The sequence below is a fragment of the Malania oleifera genome, chromosome 2, assembly GCF_029873635.1.
Source record: "Malania oleifera isolate guangnan ecotype guangnan chromosome 2, ASM2987363v1, whole genome shotgun sequence".
NCBI lineage: Eukaryota > Viridiplantae > Streptophyta > Magnoliopsida > Santalales > Ximeniaceae > Malania > Malania oleifera.
In genome coordinates this window covers 52,330,866-52,355,204 of record NC_080418.1, presented here as the reverse complement: position 1 = coordinate 52,355,204, position 24,339 = coordinate 52,330,866, and the positions used below count along the sequence as shown (strand labels likewise).

At 33.5% G+C, this 24,339-nt stretch overlaps 1 protein-coding gene across 4 annotated transcripts; it reads right to left on the bottom strand.

The window, feature by feature from the left end:
- Positions 1–12,208: 12,208 nt before the first annotated feature.
- On the bottom strand, positions 12,209–23,947 carry LOC131149527 (uncharacterized). Of its 4 annotated transcripts, none has more exons than XM_058100052.1 (3): positions 23,610–23,941; positions 21,201–21,323; positions 12,209–12,899 (listed from the first exon to the last, which is right to left on the bottom strand). In XM_058100052.1, exon 3 carries the CDS (start codon positions 12,895–12,897, stop codon positions 12,553–12,555), a length of 345 nt encoding a protein of 114 aa, XP_057956035.1. In that variant the 5' UTR covers positions 12,898–12,899; positions 21,201–21,323; positions 23,610–23,941; the 3' UTR covers positions 12,209–12,552. The 4 variants fall into 4 exon arrangements, with proteins under 4 accessions (XP_057956035.1, XP_057956036.1, XP_057956037.1 ...); XM_058100053.1 differs by having other exon boundaries at positions 23,638–23,941; XM_058100054.1 differs by lacking the exon at positions 21,201–21,323 and having other exon boundaries at positions 23,638–23,947.
- Between the last annotated feature and the right edge of the window lie 392 nt (positions 23,948–24,339).

The following is a 24,339-nucleotide window of genomic DNA, read 5'->3' as shown; positions in this document are numbered from 1 at the left end:
TAGAGCTACTCTCTACGATGGTGACGGGATGGTGGTTGCTGATAGTGATGGAGTGACGAGTGGTTCTGCTGCGAGGCTCGTTTCTGGAAGAATGGTTCAAGGCCGTGGTCGTGGACATGGTGGCTGCGAGGCTGCTATGAGATGGTGGCGATGGAGGGGCAGCCGTGAGGATCGCAAGGCTGGGTTGCTGTCTGCCTAGGAAACGAAACGAACACTGTGACGAGAGAGTTACAGAGACTGAGATACAACGAGGGAACTGAGAGAGAGCCGAGGCAGAGTGAGACAACACCGAAACGAGAGAGAGAGCCGAGAAGGATGAATGCTGGAGAAGACGACCGAAACTGGAGAATCTGAGAGACGGAACTGATACAAGCTGCCGAAGATGGAGAAATGACTTGCAGGAAACAGACAACAGAATGACGGAGAACCAGACGGATGGGACTGCAAGATGACCAAAAAAAGAGAGAGAAAAAAAAAGCGATTCCGGAACGGAGAAGGGAAACAGAATGGGCATGTAGCGGCAAAGAAAGAAAGAAGGAGAAAAGAAAAATAGGTTTAAGATGTATGCTCTGATACCATGTTAAGATTGGAGAAGAATGATTTTCTCTATTGATATTTTTAATACAAGGATTACAAGGGTATATATACATAAGAGAATTGGAAAAAATGGAAAGTAAATATTGTGCTAAAATGGAAAGTGTATATATCTCTAATATATAATAGTTCAGTCTTCTTCTTCATCTTCTCCTCAAGTCATCCCAATTATATTTAGGAGCTAAAATGCAATGGTTTCAGGCATTTAAATAAAATTAAAGTTGGAATTTTCCAGAGATGTCATTGCAAATAGAAGAAGATAGGAAGAAGGCAATAGCATGCAGTAGTGTGTGTGTGTGTGTGTGTGGGTATGTGTGTGGGCATGTGTGTGTATGTGCATATGTGTGTGCATATGTGTGTGTGTGCGCGCGCACTGTATGTTTAGAAGTGAACTTAGTAAACTTAATTGATTTTAAGTACTCAACTATCCAAGTCAAGCAAAAAAGGTCCAAATTGAGTGAGGTTCGTCCCGACACATCCGTGACATTGAGCAGGATGTGTCGGAGCTTATGGTGCCCAAAAATTCCTCCTCGGGAGTTTTTTATGCACTTAAAAGTAAAGTTAGAATACAAACAAACTTAGCAAACTTAGTGATTTTAACCACTCAGGTCACCAAGTCGAGCATGCGACAGCCAAACCAAGTGGGGTCACTCCCGACACGTCCGTGGCATTGAGCTGGATGTGTCAGAACTGACGGTACCCAAAAATTCCTCATTGAGAGCTTTTCATGCACTTAGAAGTAAAGTTAGAATAAAAACAAACTTAACAAACTTCGTGGATTTAACCACTCAGTTCTCCAAGTTGGGCATACGACATCCAAACTGAGTGGGATCACTCCCGATGCAGCTATCACTACAAAAAATAAAGCTATTAGTGAAGGATACTATTAGTGATGGTTTTGTGATTATAAGTGACAATTTTGAATTAATTGTCATAACTACGGTAACTGCGGTTACTAATAATTATTAGTGACGAATTTTACAAATCGTCACTAATAATAAAGTATTAGTGACAGATTATAGCCGTCACTAAAACCCTAATACCGTCCTTATAAATTCTGCATTGGCTCGGCTCAAAACCGTCACTAATAGTTGAGTATTAGTGACAAATTTAAAACCATCACTAATATTTTAAAATTCATTATTAATACTCTACTATTAGTAACGGTTTTGAAACTTTCACTAATACTTAAAACTGTCACTAACAATATACTATTAGTGACGAATTTAAAATCGTCACTAATACTTTAAAATTCGTCACTAATACTCTACTATTAGTGACGATTTTGAAACCTTCATTAATACTTTAAAATAAACATTCACTAATACTTAAAAAATAAACAATTATTAGTGACGATTTTAAAACCGTCACTAATAAGTTAAAATTAATAATTTTTAAATCATTAATTCCTGTAAAAATATGTAATTACATTTTTGCATACATAGCATTAAACCATAATTACCAAAAAATTAATAAATTATTCAAAATTCGAATTCAAAAGCAAATACAAATACAAATACATTATACAAATTCAATTAAAATACAGAAATTCCGTCTATTCAAATAAAAAAAAATACAAGAAAATTCAAAATTCAAATTCAAATACAAATACATTATACAAATTCAAATTACAATACAGAAATTACATCTATTCAGATAAACAAAAAAATACAAAAAAAAAAAATCAAAACCTGCATCCTACTGTAGTGTATGACATCGTGTTGATGTTATGACAGCAGCAAATCCTACAAATTAAGGGAGCCTAAGAAAACTTTCGATGGTTTCTGCCAGAGACAAAATACTATAAAAGGAGCTGCAAGTCATTTTTCTTGTAAAATTTCAAAACCCTCACTCTCTCTGCTGCAGCTGTGAAAACCCTCTCTCTCTCTCTCTCTCTCTCTCTCTCTCTCTCTCTCTCTCTCTCTCTCTCTCTCTCTCTTCATTCTCTCACTCTAAACTCGCCCCATCAACGATTTGACTCCGTATTTTAGGCCTAGTGGCGATCCTCGTCATTTTGACTGGAACATAATTACGTTTTGAGGATCCCAGACGTCATTCCAAAGTTGAAGTAAGGGTGTTAAATGTTGCTATTTGACTTATTAAATAAAGAATATGGGTTTAGAGATATTTAAATGAGTATAATTGTGGGGTTAAAGTTGATTGAACTAGAGAAAAAAATATAAATTTCAAGATTTTGGTGTGAATGCCTTAGGCATGGGTTTAAAGTCCCAACGGGTGTTTCCTTAGGAAATGAGGTAAAAGTAATAAATAGTTAATTATTTGATGTTTCATTGACTAAATGGAAATTTTTGCAAATGATATATATTATTTTTATATAGCACGAAGATACAGTTTTTCCCATATAGGTTATAGTATAGGAATTTCATTTAAAATTGTGTGGCATGAGAAATATCAAATATAGTACAGATATTTAATACAGAGTTTTTACAGCTTTTACAAAATCATGATTATATATAGTTTTTACAGAACCATGATATACAATTATTACAGAGTTATGATTTACAGTTATTATACAAAATCATAGTATTACAGTTTATACAGAATCATGGTTATTTCAGTTTATGCAGAATTTTGGTAAAATAGTAATATACAAACATAGTATTATATAGTATCAAATCCCTGATGGACCAGAGCAGATCTCAGAGCACGGTACCATAGCTATACAGTATAAATAGTGTAACCACACATCTCAGATAGAGTATGGATTATTCAGTCAATTGTGCCTAGAGGAGATATGAAAGCTCCCTTGCAGTCAGGTCCAGGTTGAGGAGGCCAATCATACTGACAGAGTACTGACGGAGGTTATAGTTTGACTTAACCTGGTAGGCTAGTCAGAGTTAAGTCCCGCCCACGGGCCACACAACTCGAGCATGCGAGATTAATTTATGCATATAGTTATCCATCTAAAGAATCTTTCACAATTATATAGATAAATGTATATAGTTTTATAGAGAACAGGAACTATTTATTACAGTTAAAAGTATGTGCAAATAGAAAGCTAATTTTAAAAGGCATAGATGTGAGTTATAATATGGTTTACATTTAAATGTTATCATAGTTATAGATGATTTAATAATTATGTTATTCAAGTAAAACTAATTTGTCACACATTGGTTGTAATTTATCTTGTCTTACTGAGAGGTGTCTCACCTCAGAATTCCAAAAATTTCAAGTGATCCAGATAAACGTGTGGAGCGAGCTCCGAGATAGAGGGGACTTTAGTACTGCCCTAACTACAAGGCAAGTTTTTGAGTTGGGAGTTGTATTTTTGGGTATGCCTCTAGGGCGTTGGATTTCTTTTGGGAGATTTATGTGTATATTTTGTGAAATACTGAAACTCTAGTATTGTAAATAAGGTTAAAGTGTTTTTATGTTTTCCCGCTACATAGGTGGTATGTTTTGTAAATAGGTATCCTCGGTACAACTTAAGGTCCGAGATGCTATAGTGGATATTGTTATAAGTATTAGGGTAATATTATATTGTGGTAGGAAATATATATAAAAAAAAAATGGTAATAGTTTTAGGGCATTACATCCATGGTATATCCTAGGAGCTTCAATCATTAATATTTGAAATTTGAAGTACTTACATGAGACTTTCACATGATAAATCTATGTTCCTAGGTTTTCATGTGATGAAGCTTTTGACATTCTTCTGCGCTTTAAGTGAATCTTTAATAATCTTCATATCCCTTATGACTTAAAACTTCATGCTCATCATGGCTCATAACTTTAAGTGTGATTTTCATTCAAACTCTTCAAGCATATCCACTTGATTTTATAAAAACACTTAAACCCTGAAACTTAATTCAAACAACCATGTTAAGTAACCTTGATCTGTTATCATCAAAACAAGATTAAATCTTGTTAGACCAACAGCATCTAATGCACAATACAGGGCATTCATTGCTCTAGAGTTTATCTGCATTTGCTTCATGTTGGCCTCATTCATTTCGTTTTCTTCCTTAGGAATTTCCTTATTTTTAGTGACTTTAGTAGGAACATAGTTTCCTTGGATTACAACTCTCCAAACTCTCCAATCCATCGTTTCTAAAAATATTCTCATTCTTTGTTTTCAGAATGTGTAATTTACACTGCAAAAGATTGAGGGTCTAGTAGAGGATTGTCCTTCACTGAATGGGGACACACCTAGGTTTGCCATTGTGATCTTTGGGCAACTACCTATTAGGATATATTGCAACCTATGCTCTGATACCAATTGAAAGTGATGGTGTAATCCCAAAGGAGGGTTAATTGGGTGCTTTAAAATTTTAATGCGTGGAAGCTTGATTAATTTTAAAACTTATTTACCACGTTCTCTAACTATTTTAATCACCACGGAAATCTAATCAGTGAACAAATATACCAATCAACAATCCTAAATATGAAAACAAACCACAAGGTTTATTATTTTTCCCGTAGATTAATATTGGTAACAATATATTTAACCATACAAATATTATTCTTGTATTTGAACAATTAATCAATCAATATCAAGCAATCCCAGTAGATCAACTCAAGTCTGAATTTTCAGCTACAGCAGCGTTTGATCACAATAGATATTTAAATCATTCAAGACATCCACAAATCAAACTAAACATTCATACCATTCACAAATCACAATAAATCATTCCAAGAAGATGAATATACATAAGTGCGAGAAAGTAAAGAGATAAGGAATAAGAATGACACCGAGATTTTTTACAAAGTTCAGCAACGTGCCTACGTCCTTGCCTCAAGTAACCCGCTGTGAGGATTTTACTAACTCTCTCCATTCAATAGGTGGAGTACCTCTCTCCTTTCAGTAGGTGGAGCATATCTTTCCTTTAAGTAGGTGGAGCACCTCCCAAGCAAGAATGCCCTCTTGTTTGTGCAAGTCAATACCCAAATTGTTTGTTTGCAAATATGAGCAGCAAATTTTCGTACAAGAAGAAACTCTCTCAAAAGAGCAAATTTTTACAAATTAAAATCGCTAATATACTCTAAACAATAAACTTGCTATGAAGCTCAAGAGGTTTTCTAGGTTTTCTAGATTTAAAGATAAGAAATCAAGAACAAAAATTTGCAACGATGAAGAACGGCGCACAACAACTATTGGAAGATGAAATCAATGAGTTTTTTTGTGCGATTGGATTGCCCTAACACGATTAGGGTTACCTTTAAGTAGATGGGTTTGAATTCTGACCTTTTGCCCAAATTTTGGAAACAATATCTTTTGAAAATGCAAAGAAATCATGTTGTTTGTAACTTAAATAGCATACTTCGGTTGACTGAATTGGAAGTTTGGTCGCCATAACCAATTGAAAACATGAATTTCAAACAAGAAGTAGCCTTTTGATTGACAGAACTTAGGTTCGGTCACCCGAACCAACACCATCTGGGCTTTTTCAATTACACGTTTACATTCTGTCGACTGAACCACAAGGTCAGTTGTTCGAACTCACTGATCTCAAACCAGGTTGTTCAGTTTATTGTATTAATTTGGTCAACTGAGCTTTGAGCCTCAGTCGCCCGAACATTCTAAAATTCAATTTTTCCTTTTATTTTGATTCTAGAAATCATTTGTATTCTTTTGAAAAGATATTTGGAGTTTGAAAAAATATTTTCAAGTTGTTAAAATAGGTTTTTAAGTCTAATTGTTTATCCTAAGAGCTTCATAAACAAACTTAAACTTGAGAAGTACTTACGTGAGACTTCTATTACATTACACATGAAATGAAATCTAATTCTTCATGTCTTGAAGCTTGATCTTTATCCAAGCTTTAGTCATACTTCATTTTGCTTATTTTCATCATGGCTTTTAAACTTAAATGTGGTTCATTTTTCTTGTAAGATATAATATTTGTAAATTCACTTGAAAGGACAATTAGATTCCTTAATTTGTCATTATCAAAACAGAGATTAAGTCTTGTTAGGCCAACAGAACTCTGACTCAACCAACTTCTCACACCCCTATTTCTTAGACCCATTTCCCCTAAAGCTTTCCCTACTTGATCCCTTGAGTCCAGTCCCACTACTTGAAAATAAATACACGCAGAATTGTAAAAAACAGAGAACAACAACGAGGCAGAGTGCGATTTTGTGGTAATTGTGATTGCACCCTACTCTCTTATAATTTCATTCACTTTTGATTTAAGCATGATTTAAGTAATTTGTCTGTAAATCTATGTGTATAAAATTATGTTCTTAGAAGCGAACTTAGTAAAGTTAATTGATTTTAAGTACCTAGGTGTCCAAGTCGGGCATGCGGTCCAAACCGAGTGGGGTCAATCCTGATAGGTCCATGACATTGAGCTCAACGTGCCGGAGCTAACGGTGCCCAAAAAATCCTCCTCGAGTACTTTTTATGCACTTAGAAGTAAAGTCAAAATACAAACAAACTTAGCAAACTTAATATATTTAAGCACTCAGGTGTCCAAGTCGGGCATACGAATTCCAAACCGAGTGGGATCAATCTTAACATGTCCGTGATATTGAGATGGAAGAGTCAGAGTTTACGGTACTCAAAAACTTCTCCTCGATTGAAAATTATGCGCTTAGAAGCTAACCTAACAAACTTAGTTAATTTTAAGCATTCAGGTGTCCAAGTCAAGCATACAAGGTCCAAATCGAGTGGAGTTAGTCCTGACACGTTCATGACATTAAGCTGGACGTGTCGAAGCTGACGGTACCCAAGGAGTCCTCCCTAGTTAAAAATTAGGCGCTTAGAAGTTAACCTAGAAGACTTAGTTGATTTTAAACACTTAGGTGTCCAAGTCAGGCATACGAGGTCCAAACCGAGTGGGTTCACTCCTGACATGTCCATGACATTAAGCTCAATGTGTCGGAGCTGACGATACCCAAAAACTCCTTCCCGGTTGAAAATTATGTGCATTGAGGAAAAATTAGTAAACTCGGTAGATTTTAAGCACTTATGTGTCCAAATCGGTCATACGAGGTCCAAACCAAATGGGGTTAGTCTCGACACATTCGTTACATTCAGATGGATGTGCCAACACTAACGGTGCCCAAAAGCTTCTCCCCGGAAGGCTTTTACGTACTAAGAAGTAAAGTTAGAATACAAACAAACTTATCAAACTCGATAGATTTAAGCACTCGGGTGTCTAAGTCAGGCATACGATGTCTAAATCGAGTGGGGTCAGTCCCGAAATGTCTGTGCCATTGACCTAGACATGGCGGAGTTGATGATACCCAAAAACTCCTCCTCAATTGAAAATTATGTGCTTAAAAGCTAACCTAATAAAGTTAGTTGATTTTAAGCACTCAGGTGTCCAAGTTGGGCATACGAGGTCCAAATGAAGTGAAGTTAGTCCCAACACCTCTATGACATTAAGCTTGACGTGTCGGAGCTTACAGTACCCAAAAACTCTTCCCCGATTGAAAACTATGCGCTTAGAGGCGAACATAGTAAACTTAGTTGATTTTAAGCATTCAGATATCCAAGTCAAGCATACGAGGTCCAAACCTAGTGGGGTGCATCCTTATACGTTCGTGACATTGATATGGATGTACCAGAGCCGACAGTGCCAAAAAAAAAAATCCTCGTTGGGAGCTTTTTATACACTTTGAAGGAAAGTTAAAATACAAACAAACTTAGCAAACTTAGTGGATTTAAGCACTCAAGTGTCCAAGTCAGGAATACGCGGTCCAAATAGAGTGAGGTCAGCCCCGACACATCTGTGTCATTGAGCTGGACATGCCAGAGTCAATGGTGCCCAAAAACTCCTCCCTAGGAGCTTTTTACGTACTTAAAAATAAAGTTAGAATACAAATAGACTTAGCAAAACTAGGGGATTTAACCACTCAGGTATCCAAGTCGGGCATACGAGGTCCAAACCAAGTGGGTTAGTCCTGACACGTCCGTGACATTGAGCTTGACGTGCTGGAGCTGAAGGTACTCAAAAACTCCTCCCCGATTGAAAATTATGTGCTTAGAAACTAACCTAACAAACTTAATTGATTTAAGTACTCAGGTGTCCAAGTTGGGCATACGAGGTAGTCACTGAGTGGTGTCAATTTCGACTGATCAACATTAGCTATTTAAAATTATATCATTTTTTATTTAACTATGTTCAATCATTCTTGCTATTAAATCATTTTTACTTATAGTACGTACATATTCAAAAATTGTATACTAATTTTTTCTATAATTATTACTTTATAGGGTCTGCGGTCTGTCATAAAAAGATGAGAATGATGCTGAGCACTACAGTCAAATGCAGCTTTTTTTTTTGTATTTTTTGTTATCTAAAAAGATCATATATGTATTTATATATATTATGATGTTTCTTAACAATTTGTTGTGTGTGTGTGTGTGTGTGTATGAAGTTTTTTAAACAATTATGATTTTTTCATTAATTATGTTTCAATATTATGTGTGCAGAAATTTAATTACAAGCTCTTACAGGGATTAATATGTGATTTTAAAAAACTTTAATTATTTTAAACTTTTAGTGACGGTTCTATAATCGTCACTAAAAGTTGAGATAGCGACTATTAGTGACGAATTTCCAAACCGTCACTAATAGTACAACTTTTAGTGACAATTTTGAAATTCGTCACTAATAGTACGTGTTTGTGACGATTTTTAGTTATGAAAATGTGTTAGTTATAGTGACAGTTTTAGGCTTTTAGTGACGGAATGAAATTGTCACTAATACTCCATTATTAGTGATGATTTCCCAAACTGTCACTAATAGTTAATTGTCACCGCCATTTTAGTCACTACTCTGAAACTATTACTAAGTCGTCACTAATAAGTATTAGTGATAGTTTGCCTTTTTGTAGTGGGGGTAAGGGTAAGTCTAAAACAACATGGAATAATATAGTGAAGAAAGATTTAATAGCTTTTAATCTAGTTAAGAAAAATGTCCTCAATCATATGAATTAGTGGAAAATGTACTTAGCTCCACCTTGTGGGACTTCTTGTAGTTGTTGTTTTACTAATGATCCGATTAACACACTAAGATTAAAGCCTAGTTGTATTATTTATCATAATTAACAATCCTTTTGTTTTCTGATAGGGGCAATATTTGTAAAAGGAAAACCCCATCACTCAATTAACAAAATACTCGACCATAGACGAGGAAGTATGCAAGAAACTTGGAAGGTTTCATGAATATTTTAACTTTTTTTCATATAAAACATTTTAGGAAGAGGTTTTCCTTTAAATCTCTAATTGTGCATAGTACACTTTGCAAAGGGTGTCCTCATCATGGTAATATCATCATCAATATTATGATAAAAACTTATATAAAATATAGGCATCATCTTCAATATCAAAATCAAACCATGTGTAGGTAGATGAAAATGAAATTGCATAAGAATAAATTATGCATACATTCCATTAGTTGCGGAATGTATGTAGAGAGGGACTAAACCTCTTTCCTCTTTCATTAGTTGCGAGTAATCATGAGAAACTACAATAACATTGGGCTAAAATAAGGACATTGCTTTGTGTTTATACAGAGTTTCAAGCAAGAAAATCCTGCCCAACATGAGTTGTTTGCTCCCAAGGCACATATATACTAACCTAATGTACAAGTGCATAAGGCCCAATAACACTGTATTGATATCACTTACCATTATGAGCCTTAATTTCAATACTCCAAAATATTCGGAATGGAATAACTATGTCGGTCCATTTAATTCTAACATTCTCTAACTTGAATCGAATAGGTTAAATTTTTCAATGAAATTGCTTCTTCAAACTATAATACATAGCCAAACCCAATGAATGTCAAACACGTATAAGCACATAGTAAATCACAATATGTTTAAAATAAAATCATGTGTATCCAAAGATATAAAATAAATGACAGTAAACTTGAAATGAAATTATGTGCATCCAGATGTAGATAATCATATGTGAAAGGGATATTGATATCAGACAAATCAAAATACACAACCACATAACTATCACATACAATTTGGGACTATGTCATAAAACAACTTAGCTACATTTGATCAATATATAACACATGTTTCTAAAACATTCATATGAGCATATTTGAGTAGACACATTGAAAATGCTTACAAGGTTATGAGAGAATGAGTGGAAGGTCTTGATATATATAGCTTAAGTTGATTGTAGAATTTTTAATGTCATTGTGATCAATCGTATGAACTTGAAACATCAAATACATTAAGAAACCAAAAAAAAAGGTGTCTTATGTAGGAGGTGAAATCATTTATTATGTACTACTCATAAGTTATTTTGTATGGAAGTTGAACCACACAGCATAAAATATTAGTATAAGAAATATGTATAAGAAAATAGAATGAACTAGACAGTATAGGCGGTCAATATAAAGGGTAGCATAAAGTAAGAAAATTTAATAGAATTTAAAAATAAAATAAAAATGGAAATAATTAAATAGTAGGAGATAATCTGGACACCAACACTTTCCATAATAAAATGGCTAGTCCTATAAAGACATACTAAAGGAGGTTTTAAGTGAATCTAAACAAACATTCATAACTAATAATGAGCATTGATTGTGATCAATACATCCAAACAATAGTTAAGGTTAAAAAAAAAAAATGTGGTTTAGGACATGATAACAATGTAGAAATAAAGAAAACTTTAAAAAGTATAAAGAAAAAATATGAAAAAGGAACAAAATTTAAGATAAACTTAGAACATAGAATAATTTATAAACTAAATTGTGTACTAATTAAAGAAGCATAGAAGGCATAGCTGAACTTGTTATAGCTAGAAAACGAAAAGAGTAGAGACCTAAATATAAACCTAAGACTGCAATTTCTTTTATCATGTTCTTCAACTAAATATTATCATCCCCACTTTTTTTTATACATTTGATGAAGAGTTTAGGGAATTTTTAAGATAATGTACAACAAGAGTATGTCAACTTGAGTCCTTATCTTTGTGTTTTAGTATGAATGAACTGGCTAGGATTTGCTAGCAAATGATAGATTCAAAGAAAAATCTAAATTATGGGGAGAGAAAGATCTTTAGAATTTAGAGGTCTTAAGATAAGTAGAAAAAAAATATACATGAATTATTTTATAAAAATGTTTGGAAAAATATTAAACTTAATGGCCAATAAAATATTAGTACTAGCAAATTTCAATATAAATAAATATAAAAATACATCCGTGGTAAGCTATAATAAAACAGAGAAAAAGATGAGAGTGAGTCATATATTGCTTTAGTGAGGAGGATTGAATTACATGTCAATGGCTCTAGTAACTAGCTCGGACTGAATAGAGCGTAAGATTTGACAATAGCTCAAGTGATGAGTGATGCATTTCGCCCCCACTCCACTAGGATAAGATTTAATTTTGTTGTTGTAATGATTTAGTTGGCTGGCCTACGCTTATGACCACACAATATTTCCCTTCACATCCAATGTGGAATTGATAACCAGCACAGCAACTTCTACGACCAAATTAGAAGTTAAAGAAAATGGAGATATGAGATTTTCAATCACGGGCCGCCTACATTGGTTTGCCCATTGCTTCCATTTCTAAAAAAAGAAACTAATGCCATGTTCATGCATATCAAACATATTATTATGGTTAAGTCCAAGTTTGAGTAGAGTAGCAGCTTTACCCCGTTTGACAAAGCAGATAGCTTGACAAAACCAAGTAATAAATTCAACTCCATTCTGTCGATCCATTCCATTCCTATGTATCAAACATGTAGTTAGAATGGTAAACAAGTTTTAATTAAATAAAAAAAATAAAATAGAAGGAACTCAAAATGGAGGTGCTCCTCATGGCTTGATCATAAGGCATCATAGATGAGCTGGAGCTGAACGTAGACAAAAGGAAGTGATAAGATTCCAGATGTTATGTGAATCAATCATCAATCTAAAACATAACTTCAGAAGCTTCCATCAAGTGTCAATAAACGCATGAACACAATGAAAAAGGTCACTGTTGGAGCAGGAGTACATGCTAGGAAATACAGTTTCAGAGCAGTTTGACACCAGCTTCCCTCAAAGAATCAACCACAGCTTTTATCTTACCATGATATTTCTGTTCTCTCTTCAGGAAAACAGAGACAGCAGGTATATTTTTTAGCAGCAGGCGCTCCCCCAATATCTTCCCAATTTTTGCAGCAGCGGCTACATCGCGAGTGCATCCCATGCTTGACCTTAAGACCTTCTCCTGTGAGCTTGCAGAAGAGGCTACCGTGGCAGTTGGTGAGTGGACCACTTGAGCATTCACGTACTTGTTCGTAAAGTGCATTTTCAGCACATAGGGCTTCAGAAACTGTGTGATTCTGGGTGGTCTGACTGGTGGAGGAATAACCATTTCTGTTTGCAAATAAAATATCAACATTCAACAAAGTCCAGAGCAGGAATATTTCTTTCCACAGCTACAACTACACACTCAAGGACCATATACAGAGAATGCGCCAAATGATTTTTCTTGTCATAAATTCAGCTAACTGCTTGTGCCAATATATTTATGCAATAACTCAAATCAGGCAAGAGAGTGAAGAGGAAATCATTCACATATCTTGACTTGGCATACATCCAGAGTCAAACTACTGCCATTAAGTATTGAACTTTGTGCTAATATTCAAAACATGGTTATCAAAATCCCAATTTGGATCCTATGATCCTACTATCCAAACTTGCCTAAACAATCTGGATCTTTAGAAGGATCTTAATAAAGTAGGATCCCAGTAGATCCTATCTAGATCCTTAAGATCTTAGGATCATGATCCTACTTGCGATCCTACCAATCCCAAACATTATACTTTTTCTGTATGCACAAAGTATAAACTAGCTAGCCCAAATGCATTAAAATTAGGGAAAAATAGCGAGCATTTTCTTGGATTTGTTCGATCCAAATCAAGAGAGCAGCCAAGCATCCCTTGAAAGCTCTCTTACTTCAAAATGTTCTTGATAGGCAGATCCTGAGTTGTCTACCAGCTAGCTTGAACTGTTCCTTCTTCCAGCAACAGTAGAGGCCAGTTGAGAGCTTTGAGATCAGCAAAGAGTTTCAACAAATAGGGAGTTGCACAGTCAAGCTTTGAGCCTAAAGTTGCAGACTTATGACAGTTGTGCATTGTCTTAGTAGTTTTTTTTTTTTTCCTTTTTCACTTTCTCCCTCTTCTTTTCCTCTTATTATCAACAAGCCAGACAACTATCTTTTTTTCCCAAAGCAAAGAGCATATAACTTTCTTTTTGCTCTTTTTTGTGTTTTTTTTTTTTTAATGACTAACGAAAAGTTCTTCTTCCTTCAACTAAAAGCTTTTCTTTTTTTTTCTTTTCTTCCTCTTCCTTCTCCTTCTTCCTCTTCTTATGTCTGATGACAAAACCACAGAAGCTGAGAAGTTAACATCAGTTCATTGAATTAAGCTTAGCAATTTCTTCTTCCTTTTTCTCTTCACTCTTTTTGCTTTTCTTTTTAATTACAATTATTGAATAAAAAAACTAGCAATAGTCTGCCCTTCGCAAAGAACTTTGCAGTTTAATCAATTCAGATTTTTTTTATAGGGTCAAAATGGGTGAAGGCAAAACCTGCCAGGTGCTAGTTAGGCAAGCTAGCTACATTCCAAAAATTTATTTTAATTTCTTAAAGTTACTACCAAGTTTTGAGACTTATTTTATTGAGAGTTGTCATAAAATTCCAAATACATGAATTTTTAATTTATTTTACATTGTAAGTAAAATCTTATGATCCACAATCTAGTCCTACATCAAATCCTGCGGAACTCACCAACAATCAGATGTAGGATCCCGATTCTAAAAACCTTGATTCAAAACCAAAAAATATTTAGCCAAAAAGTCCCCAAACACCTAAATCAATTTTCCAAATATCTATATCATCCTTTTGACTCATACCAGCATGGCAGTACACTCCTCTTCAATCCCAGAAATGCAAGAGAAAAGGCAGGAAATGCTGAAAACTGCCTAAATGGATTCCTTTCCTAAGCAATTTGAAGTTTTTCCTCTTCTTTAAAAGGTCAAAGAAAACGCTTAACGGGTTGGTGCACATTGTTCCCACTTCCCAGCTTTTTCACATGGTTGGTCTGTAACAGTCTTCTAATCATGAACTATATAATCATGCATTTTTTTGACCACCACATTACAAGATAAAAATTTAGGTTGGGTTTGTTTCAGGCTTCCAGCCCTCCAGGGTAATGAACTGTGGTGTATTGAAAGGGGCGTGGGGTGTATAAGGTACATGATTTCTATTGTCTAGTTTGGTTTCTGTTATTTTCTTAAGATCTAGTTGTCTCAGGCTATCCTAGCAGCATTTATTTGTATTTGGTGGACATTTGTGTGGTTAAAGTATCAAGTGTATCATCCCCTAGAGTGTGTTAAGTATTCTGCTCAATTCTAATTTCTTTTTTATTGACTAAAAATATGTTCCATTAGTGATTGTTTGGAGAACTCAGAATTCACTTATGCACTAACCACAGATAGTGATTTGATCTCAAAGTTTGACTGTTGTTTTTTCCACCATTTTTCTTCAACAAAGGAAAAAACTTTTTCTTCATGTTCATGCACCTTTGGGACTTTGTGGAATCGTGAAGTATCATCCATGTAGCAGCTTAGTGATCAATAAAATGGTGATCAAGCAAGGGGTTGTGTTAGTTATCTGATCAATTACAAGCATTAAACTACCCTTTTCTCCTGGGAATGTTTCTTTTCCAATCAACAAGTTGAGCCTGTTTTTTTTTTTTTTCTTTTAAGTATTTGAGCAAACTGTATTAGCAAAGAATGTTGAAATAACAAGCACACAATATAAACTGAAAAAAAAAACTCCGCATAACCCTTGAGTGCTAGGCAGGAAAAAATAAACAAAATGCACAAACATGTGCATGCCACAAGCCTAACCTAGCAAAAGGAAGACAATCAGCATATGATCAACCATTTAAGCACCAATTACTCCATAGTTAAAAATTACATAATGTAAACAAAAGAAACAAAAATAAAAAGAACCTTTAATATAAACATCTAGGTTTAAAAAGTAAATAGACCTAATCACCAATTTCTAATACAGCTAGGAGTTTATCATTAAAAATATTCTAGTCAAGAAATAAGATTTGTTTAAAAAAACACCGAATATGAATGTGTCTAAGTGATTTTCCGAAGCTGTGGGATATAAAAATAACCAAAAAAAAATTGTGGCTTTGCCGATGTTTTCTCATATTTTAGATAAAACCTTCTCATAAAAGTATTGAACAATGTTTTTGGGAACTATGAACAAATAGAACACCTTTCAGGAGTCTCAATAACATTACATTGTAAATGCATGAATGTGATGTACAAATAATCCGCAGTTCTTAATGGAATGGCTAACAAGGCTACTTTGCCACCCATAGCTTAGATTTATGGAGTTTTTTACATAATATCAAAACAAAAGTGATTCCATTTCAACAATTATTAGCAACAACAACAACAAAACCAAGCCTTAAGTCCCACAAAGTGGGATCGGCTATATGAATCCTTTTTTGTCAATTTCTGCGATCGTGGACCATTTCTTTTGACAGAATCAAGGATATTAAACCCCTACTCACTATCTCCTCCCAAGTTATTTTAGGTCTACCCCTACCCCTTCTAGTGCCCCCCCACAGTAACTAACTCACTCTTCCTCACTGGTGCACTATGTGGCCTACGTTGTAGGAGTTCATGCCATCTGAGTTGTCCCTCCCTTATTTTATCTTCTACAGGTGCTACACCTAACTTACCGCAAATATGTTCATTCCTTAATTTATCTTTCAATATAATACCATTCATCCATCTAAGCATTCTCATCTTGGCAACGTTTACTTTTTGGATATCATGTTTCTTCGTCGCCCAACATTTTGATCCATATAGCATAGCTGTTCTTATAGCTGTCCTATAAAACATCCCTTTCAATTTTAAAGGTATTCTACGATCACAAAACACACACTTGAAGCACTTCTCTATTTTACCTAACCTGCTTTAACTTCATGCATTACATAATCTTCAATTTCTCCTTTAGCTTGCATAATAGATCCAATGTATCAAAATCTACAAGTGTTATTTATTTATTCATCATTAAGTTTAACTTTGTCTCCAATATTCCTCCTATCATTACTAAAATTACATTTCATATATTTTGTCTTATTTCTACTTATCCTAAAGCCTCTAGATTCCAAAGTTTATCTCCATAATTCTAACTCAGCCTCTACTCCATCTATAATTTCATCAATTAATACAATATCATCTGCAAACAACATACACCATGGAACCTCCTTTTGAATACTCTTAGTCAATTGGTCCATCACTAAAGCAAAAAGATAAGGGCTCAAAGCAGATCCTTGATGTACACCTATGGTGATTGGAAATTTTCTAGTTTCTCCATCTATAGTCCTTACACTAGTCATTACTTCATCGTACATATCCTTAATGATATCAGCATATCTACTACATACACCCTTTTTTTCTAAAACCCACCATTGAACTTCCCTAGGTATCCTATCATACGCTTTCTCAAGGTCAATAAATATCATATATAAATCCCTCTTCTTTTTCCTAAATTTTTCCATTAATCTTCTTAAAAGATATATAACTTATGTGGTAGATCTCTCAAGCATAAAACCAAATTGATTTTCTGAGACCTTCGTTTCTAACCTTAATCTTTGTTCAACTACCCTTTCCCATAGTTTCATCGTAGGACTCATAAGTTTAATTCTACGATAGTTATTACAATTTTGAATATCTCCTTTATTTTTGTATATAGGTATTAAGTGATTTTCCTCCATTCATCTAGCATTTTCTTAATTTTTATAATTGTATTATATAAATTAGTTAACCATATAATTCCGTTATCACCTAAGCATTTCCAAACTTCAATTGGGATGTTATCTAGTCCCATAGCTTTCCCTTTTTTAGCGCAAACTTAACTTCGTTAACTCTAATTTTACGAATAAATCTCATATTTTTAGTTATTTCCTCATTTGACAATTCTAAGATTAAGTCATCTATTTGGTTTTCATTAAATAACTTACTAAAGTAACTTCGCCATCTTTCTTTAATGTTTTCGTCTTTAACCAAGACAATATCATCCTCACTTTTCATACATTTTACATTTCCTAAGTCCTAACTCTTCCTTTCTCTAGCTTTAACAAGTTTAAATATATCTATTTCCCCTTCTTTTGTATCTAATCTATCATACAAACTATTAAAAAATCTGTGTTTAGCTTCACTAACGGCCCTTTTTGCATCTTTTCTTACCTCCTTATATTTTTCAAAGTTATCCTTATTTCTACATTTTTGTCACATTTTATACCAAATTCTTTTTGTCTTTATGACTTTTGTACATCTATATCTCACCACCAACTTTCTTTGTTATTCGAGAATCTTCCCCTTGATTCACCTAAAATCTCTTTTGCTATCCTTTTAATAAAGGTAACTAATCTACTCCGAAGAGTATTTGTATCTATCCCATCATCTATAGTCCAATCCCTATCTTTGATCATTTTATCTTTAAATTTTATTATATTTTCTCCTTTTAGGTTCCACCACCTAGTTTTCTTACACTGATTTATTTTATCTTTTTTCTTCCATTTTTTTTAATATATATATCTAACACTAAGACTCTATGTTGTGTGGTTAGGCTTTCACTTGGAATAACTTTACAATCCTTGCATGATAAATGATCTACCCTCCTAGTTTAAAAAAATTTATTTGACTTCTATTTTGTCCACTTTTAAAAGTTATTAAATGTTCTTCTCTCTTCTTAAAGCAAGTATTCATTATACTAAAATCATACGACATAGCGAAGTCTAAGATCATCTCCTCAGGCTCATTTTTGTCTCCATATCCATATCCTCTATGTATCCTCTCATAATTTTTATTATCTCTTCCAACATGTCCATTCAGATCTCCTCCTATAAATATTTTTTCAGTCCCTGGTATGCCTTGTATAATACTATCCATATCATTCCAAAATTGTCTCTTAAGATTTTATCCTAAGCCGACTTGAGGAGCATAAGCACTAATGATATTTATTACCTCTTGTTCTAATACCATCTTGATTTTTATAATTCTATCCCCTACTTTATTTACATCAACAACGCTATCTTTCAAGTTTTTGTCTAAAATGATTTCTACTCCACTCTTATGTTTTTCTTTTCCAATGTACCAAAATTTAAATCCTGATTTATCAATTTTTCTAACTTTCTACCCCACCCACTTAGTTTCTTGAAGGCCAATTATATTAATTCTTCTTCTGATCACTGTATCCACAATTTCCATGCTTTTACCTGTAAGTATCCCTATATTCCAAGTTGCTAATATAATCCTAGTTTCTTGAACTAACGTATTTACCTGCCCATGTCCAGAATGATGCAAGAACTCTCGCATATTTGACACCCTACTTGGGCGCCGACACGGCACGTCGCTCAAATGCGCCAACTTAGCCCACCCTCGCCCACTTTTCACTACACTCAAGTGGTACAAGTGCAACGCGTCGCTCATAGGGGACGCCCCAACAAATATTCGGTAAGGATTCATATCATAGTGAATTGACAAAATTTATGCGAGCTTGGGACCAACTATGTGTGAAAAAATTATGACATTAAGTGCATCACAGGCAGATTTATTTCAACAATTATTAGGATATTCTATATTCCAAACCAAACTGGATTCCTAAAAAGGAAATGGATTCAGGATTTGATCTGTTCACTGAGATAAAAATAAAAAAGTCCGACCACAACAGCCATTTATCTTCATGCATAAGGATACTAGATTACCTAGAAGAAAAGATTTTGTGGATCCAATATTAATACTTCCATACCTACTAATTGGTGTACCTGAGATGCATTAAGTTAGAATAAAGAAGGAATCATTCGATTTCTTGGATAACATAATACAATAAGTATATGTTTCCATAGATCTAATACGATGCAAATCCTTTCTATACAAAAAGAAACTTACTATATTAGAATCTCATCAATTTTATATAAAAAAAAAAAAAAGGATTCCCAAACCCCTTTCACATTCATGTCATGTCAAGGTACTGCAAAAGAAAAAACTACAAAACTGATCCAATCTTCCATAATCAATTAGTTAACATGTTGGTTAACCATATTTTGAAACATGGGGGAAAAAAAAACCAAGAAAAGGACTTGAACCAAAGTGCAAGTGACATAAATCATCACTCCTATGGTCCAACTACTTGGGAGAGAATCAATAGATCCCTTCTTGGAAGCAATTCATTCTTCTAGAACGCAATAGGTCATTTATCATCACAATAAGAGACAAATGGAATCCATCTTATGGATAAATTTTAGATGTAATATTACTTATAAGCAATAAACATGTCAAAGAGCTATGATATTGGATGAAAGTTTTAGTTACAGTCATTCTTATCATTTATTCAGTATCAAAGATAGTTGAAAATTCATCTTTGATGACTTTAGTTAGGTATAGAAATGGAGGCAGTTATTACATATATTTTAGAAAGAATTCAGTTAGATGTAGTTTACCTAACTAGAAGCTTTGACAACTCAATAATGTAAATTGGAATCATAAAAGATTTGACACTTCGGAAGTCAATCTAGAGCTTACTAAAGGCTTGAGAAGCAAAGAGAAGTTGTGTACAAATGAGATATCCAACTAAACCAACATAAATTATTTTAATTTAAGTTGATAATATTAATGTAGATAAACCAACCCCCCCCCCCCCCCCTTCCCAAAAAACAAAAGACAAAATAAGGGTCTAGTTGTACTTCACCACTCTCACATTTTATGATTCAATCAACCTTTCTCAAGAGTACCAAAGGCAAGCATGACATCATTTTGAATAGAATGTCCCAAGGTAAGGAACCCCAGAAAGAGACAAGACCAACTTAAATGGAATATGATAGCTTCTTTATGGTTGGGGTACAATAATCTTGCCAATACATTATCCTCATTCCTTTCCAAGAGTAACTTGACCAGAAGTGGCACCTATAGAAAGTATTTCAAAGATATTAAAGCATAGCTTAGAGGAACCTAAAACCCCCACATGTTAACTGAGCAAGAAAATTGGCTTCTTTTCTTTTACAATACATGCAAATCCAAAGCTTTGGAGTTTAAAGGAGAACCAATAGGAACGACAATCACAATAAGCCATGAAACATAAGAAGTCCTCAACCTAACTTAAAGAACGACAAATTTTAACCTTTGAATCTCAAAACTTGCATAACTAGGACGTAAGAAATCAAAGAAGCCCTCAACCAAACTTTATACAACTCCTCGCTCTAGATATGAGCTTCTCAATTTTGGAAAATGAAATTAACATGAAACATAAGACCCAAAATTTTTTTTTTCCTTTCTTAACCGCACTTTCGTTAACAACCAACAGAGGGAAACTTCAACTTTCAAGACAATAGCACACATAGTCTTGATATAGAATGTCTACTTTTCTTTTTCTCAGAAACATTTCATCGAACATGTGGCATGAAATGTCTTCAACAACTGATTCCCAAACAATGTTAGGCAACAAAATCTGAAGCACATCAAAGGGTAACAACAGAAGCAAAATGGAGATTCAATTGAAAAAAGAGAAAAACAGAAAAGCTCGACAAAAGGTCAAAAAGAGAGAGAAATGAAGAAAGTTCAGCCGAATTGCTTCGTTCACCTTACCTGTAGTAATCGAACCAAAAGGGCCTAACGCCGTAACAGATCTTGAATTGAATAAATGGCACCCGACAGCAGGCTTACCTTCAGCTCTCTCTGGCTAGAGACTGAGTGAAGACCAAGTCAATTCTGCGGACGTGTACAAACGAAAAAGTGAAAACCAAGTGAAGTTCTAGAAATATTTTTCGACTATTTGATATTAGTGTTTAAAATTATAAAAATGAAAACTATAAATGGAAATTAAAAAGTAAAAATAGAAATTAATCATTAATAATTAATAATCTATTTGATCAATTTTTATAAAAATAAAATAAATAAAAATTTTAATTAAAATATATTAATTTTTACCTTTAAATTAAATAATATTATAAAATATGATTAAAATAATAAAATTGTATAATAATACACATTTAAAACATACTATAAAAATCATTATAATTTTTACTTAATTGCCATATTTTCAAATTTTAGTTTACAATAAAAAATTTATTAGACATAACAATAGAAAGATAATAAAAATATTGTGTAATTGGCTTTATCATAATTTTTTAAATTTATGTATATTTTTATTTTAATTGTATATAAATTTATATGATCACTATATTTTAATTTTAATTTTAATTTTAATTTTAAAGTGTATAAAATGAATGATTTAATTCATAAGAAATATTTCTAGATATTAAAATTTCTAGTAATAGGTCACTAAAACAATTGAAAACTATAAAACTTGATTTTCAGTTTTTTCACAAAAATCTAAAAATCGACAACAGAAAAAGAAAATTGACAATATAAACAACTATGTTTTTATAATCTATTTTTTCTCTTTACAAAAATAGAAATAGAAAATAGAAAACAACAACAGTATCAAATAGACTTTTAGTGAATAGATTTATCTATGAATTTAAACAAAATCACTGCATTAAATTTTAGTTTTTATCAAAATTATGGATTTGTATGTATTTATACAAATTATAGTATACAAATTGAAATTTAAGGACTAAAAATCAAGTTTTCTAGACACATGATTTGGAATTGTATTAAATTTTGTATAAATTTACAAAAATTCAAATACAATTTAAAATTTGGATTCATGTGGATTTGAAGAAAAAATTAAACTTTATTTTATTCAAAATTCACACAAATTTAATGCTTAGAATTCAAAAACTCAAAAACACAAAGTGAGTTGAGTTTGAGAGCATGAACATTTGAGCCTTAAGATTTATATCTACATGAATTTGGAGTATTAATTTTGGGGCTTAAAGTTGGACAAAATTTAAGATGATTTCATATTTAAACATAACTGCATGGATAAGCTCACACTAACTTGTCAATTTGGGATCCAATTTAGGAATATATTTTTTTTCCAAATCCACACAAATCTGAATTCAAGACAATTCCCAAACTTAGGCTCAATAAATTTTTAGAAAATTACAGAACGCCCTCCTTAATCTTTTTGAGTGACATTAGAACCCCTTAAATTATCTTTTTTCATAACAGATGACTCATTATCTATGTTTTAAAAGTAAGAACATGCATCCCTAAAATAAATACATTTCTATATTATATATTGAAGTATATGACAAATGAAAACAAATTAGGCCTTTAAATTTTGATGCAAAAATTAGTATATACACCAATAGTGATAGTTAGTGTATTGTGATCTCTTGAGAGTGGGTAACGCCTTCCTTGCTTGAGTGAATCCAACGAAGAGGGACTCATAGGGCCATAGAAAAAAACTCCTTGTCTTAAGTAGGGGTGCACAATTGGTCGGTTCGGCCAATTAACCGAATTAATCGAATTTTTTCGGTTAACTCCACCCATAAACGAACTGACCAAATTGGTCTATTTAACCGAACCGTACCCGACCAAACCGAATTTAACCGAATAAAAATAAAATTAATTATGAGTAATTCTCCCTTAAAACAACTAAGTAATTCTCAAAAAGATTTCATCCTTCATCCTTTTATCTTCCTTTTGTCCTATATTTTATGCTTTTGTACCGAAAGAGAATTTTGCATCCACTAATGACGACAACTCATCAGACAAATTCTCAACACCAAAAAACTTTTCCAAGATACGCAAAACAAGGGTTATTGGTAAGAGCAGGGAAGAAGGAAGAAAAGAAGATGGCACTGGACTTTGGGTACAACAAAAGTAAGAAAACATAAATATAAAAAAAATTAAAAAGGGACAAAACTCAATTTCAATGAACATTCAAACAAATATAAACAAATAACACAAAGAAACCCATTTTAAAGAGGAAGGCTGATCAACATGAATATAATAATTTGGAGGAAATATTCTCTCATGCATTTAATCAAACACATTGTGCTCATCTTAGGGTATTGTAAAATTTCAATAAGCATCAAACTGCAAAGACTTTTGAGTTTCGAACACAACGGAAACACGAAAAACCTGAAGGACGTAAGGTCCGAAGGAGTACTGCGAGAGTGTGAGCTGCGAAGTTGGGAAGGTGGAAGCCGAAGTCCGAAGGGGAAGACTGGATCTGCCGATCGTGAACAGGAGGTTCGAACTCGACGTCTCCAACCGTGTGCGAACTGCGAAGTGGGAAGGGAACTGGGAAGGGAAGATGAAGCTGAAGGGAACTGGGAGTGGGAGTCAGGGAGTGCCGGCTGCCAGCAAAGTTGCGACTTGCGAACTGCGAACTTGGGAAGGGAAGAGCCGAAGAGGGAAGACGGTAGAGACGAGGGAAGACGGGAAGAGGCAAATGGGAAATTGGGATTTAGGAATGGTGGAACAAAGCCAAAAAATTAAAATCATATATAATATAATTTAATAATTTATATTTAATTATTAATTAATTAAAAATTCGGATGATTCAGAAAATACAAATTACCTATAACCAAACTAAAACCCAAATACCCAAAATTATCCTATTCTAAGAACGAACTAAACTGAACTATAAATTATCCAAATCAAAACTATGGGATTCGATTGATTAATTCCATTAAAATCAAATTATGTTCACCCTCCTCGTTATCTCTGCTGATAAGTTTTTGAGATCCTCCACTTTAGTATACAAGTCGTCACCGCAAAATATGTGGGAACCTATCTTGCCCACCTGCCTAATTTGCACACCCAGTCTTTACCTTCATCATAAATGATTGTAGATAAAAATATGCAG

Coding starts and splice junctions, on each gene's coding strand:
- LOC131149527 (XM_058100054.1), bottom strand. CDS start 12,897: ATGGTTATTCCTCCACCAGTCAGACCACCCAGAATCACACAGTTTCTG.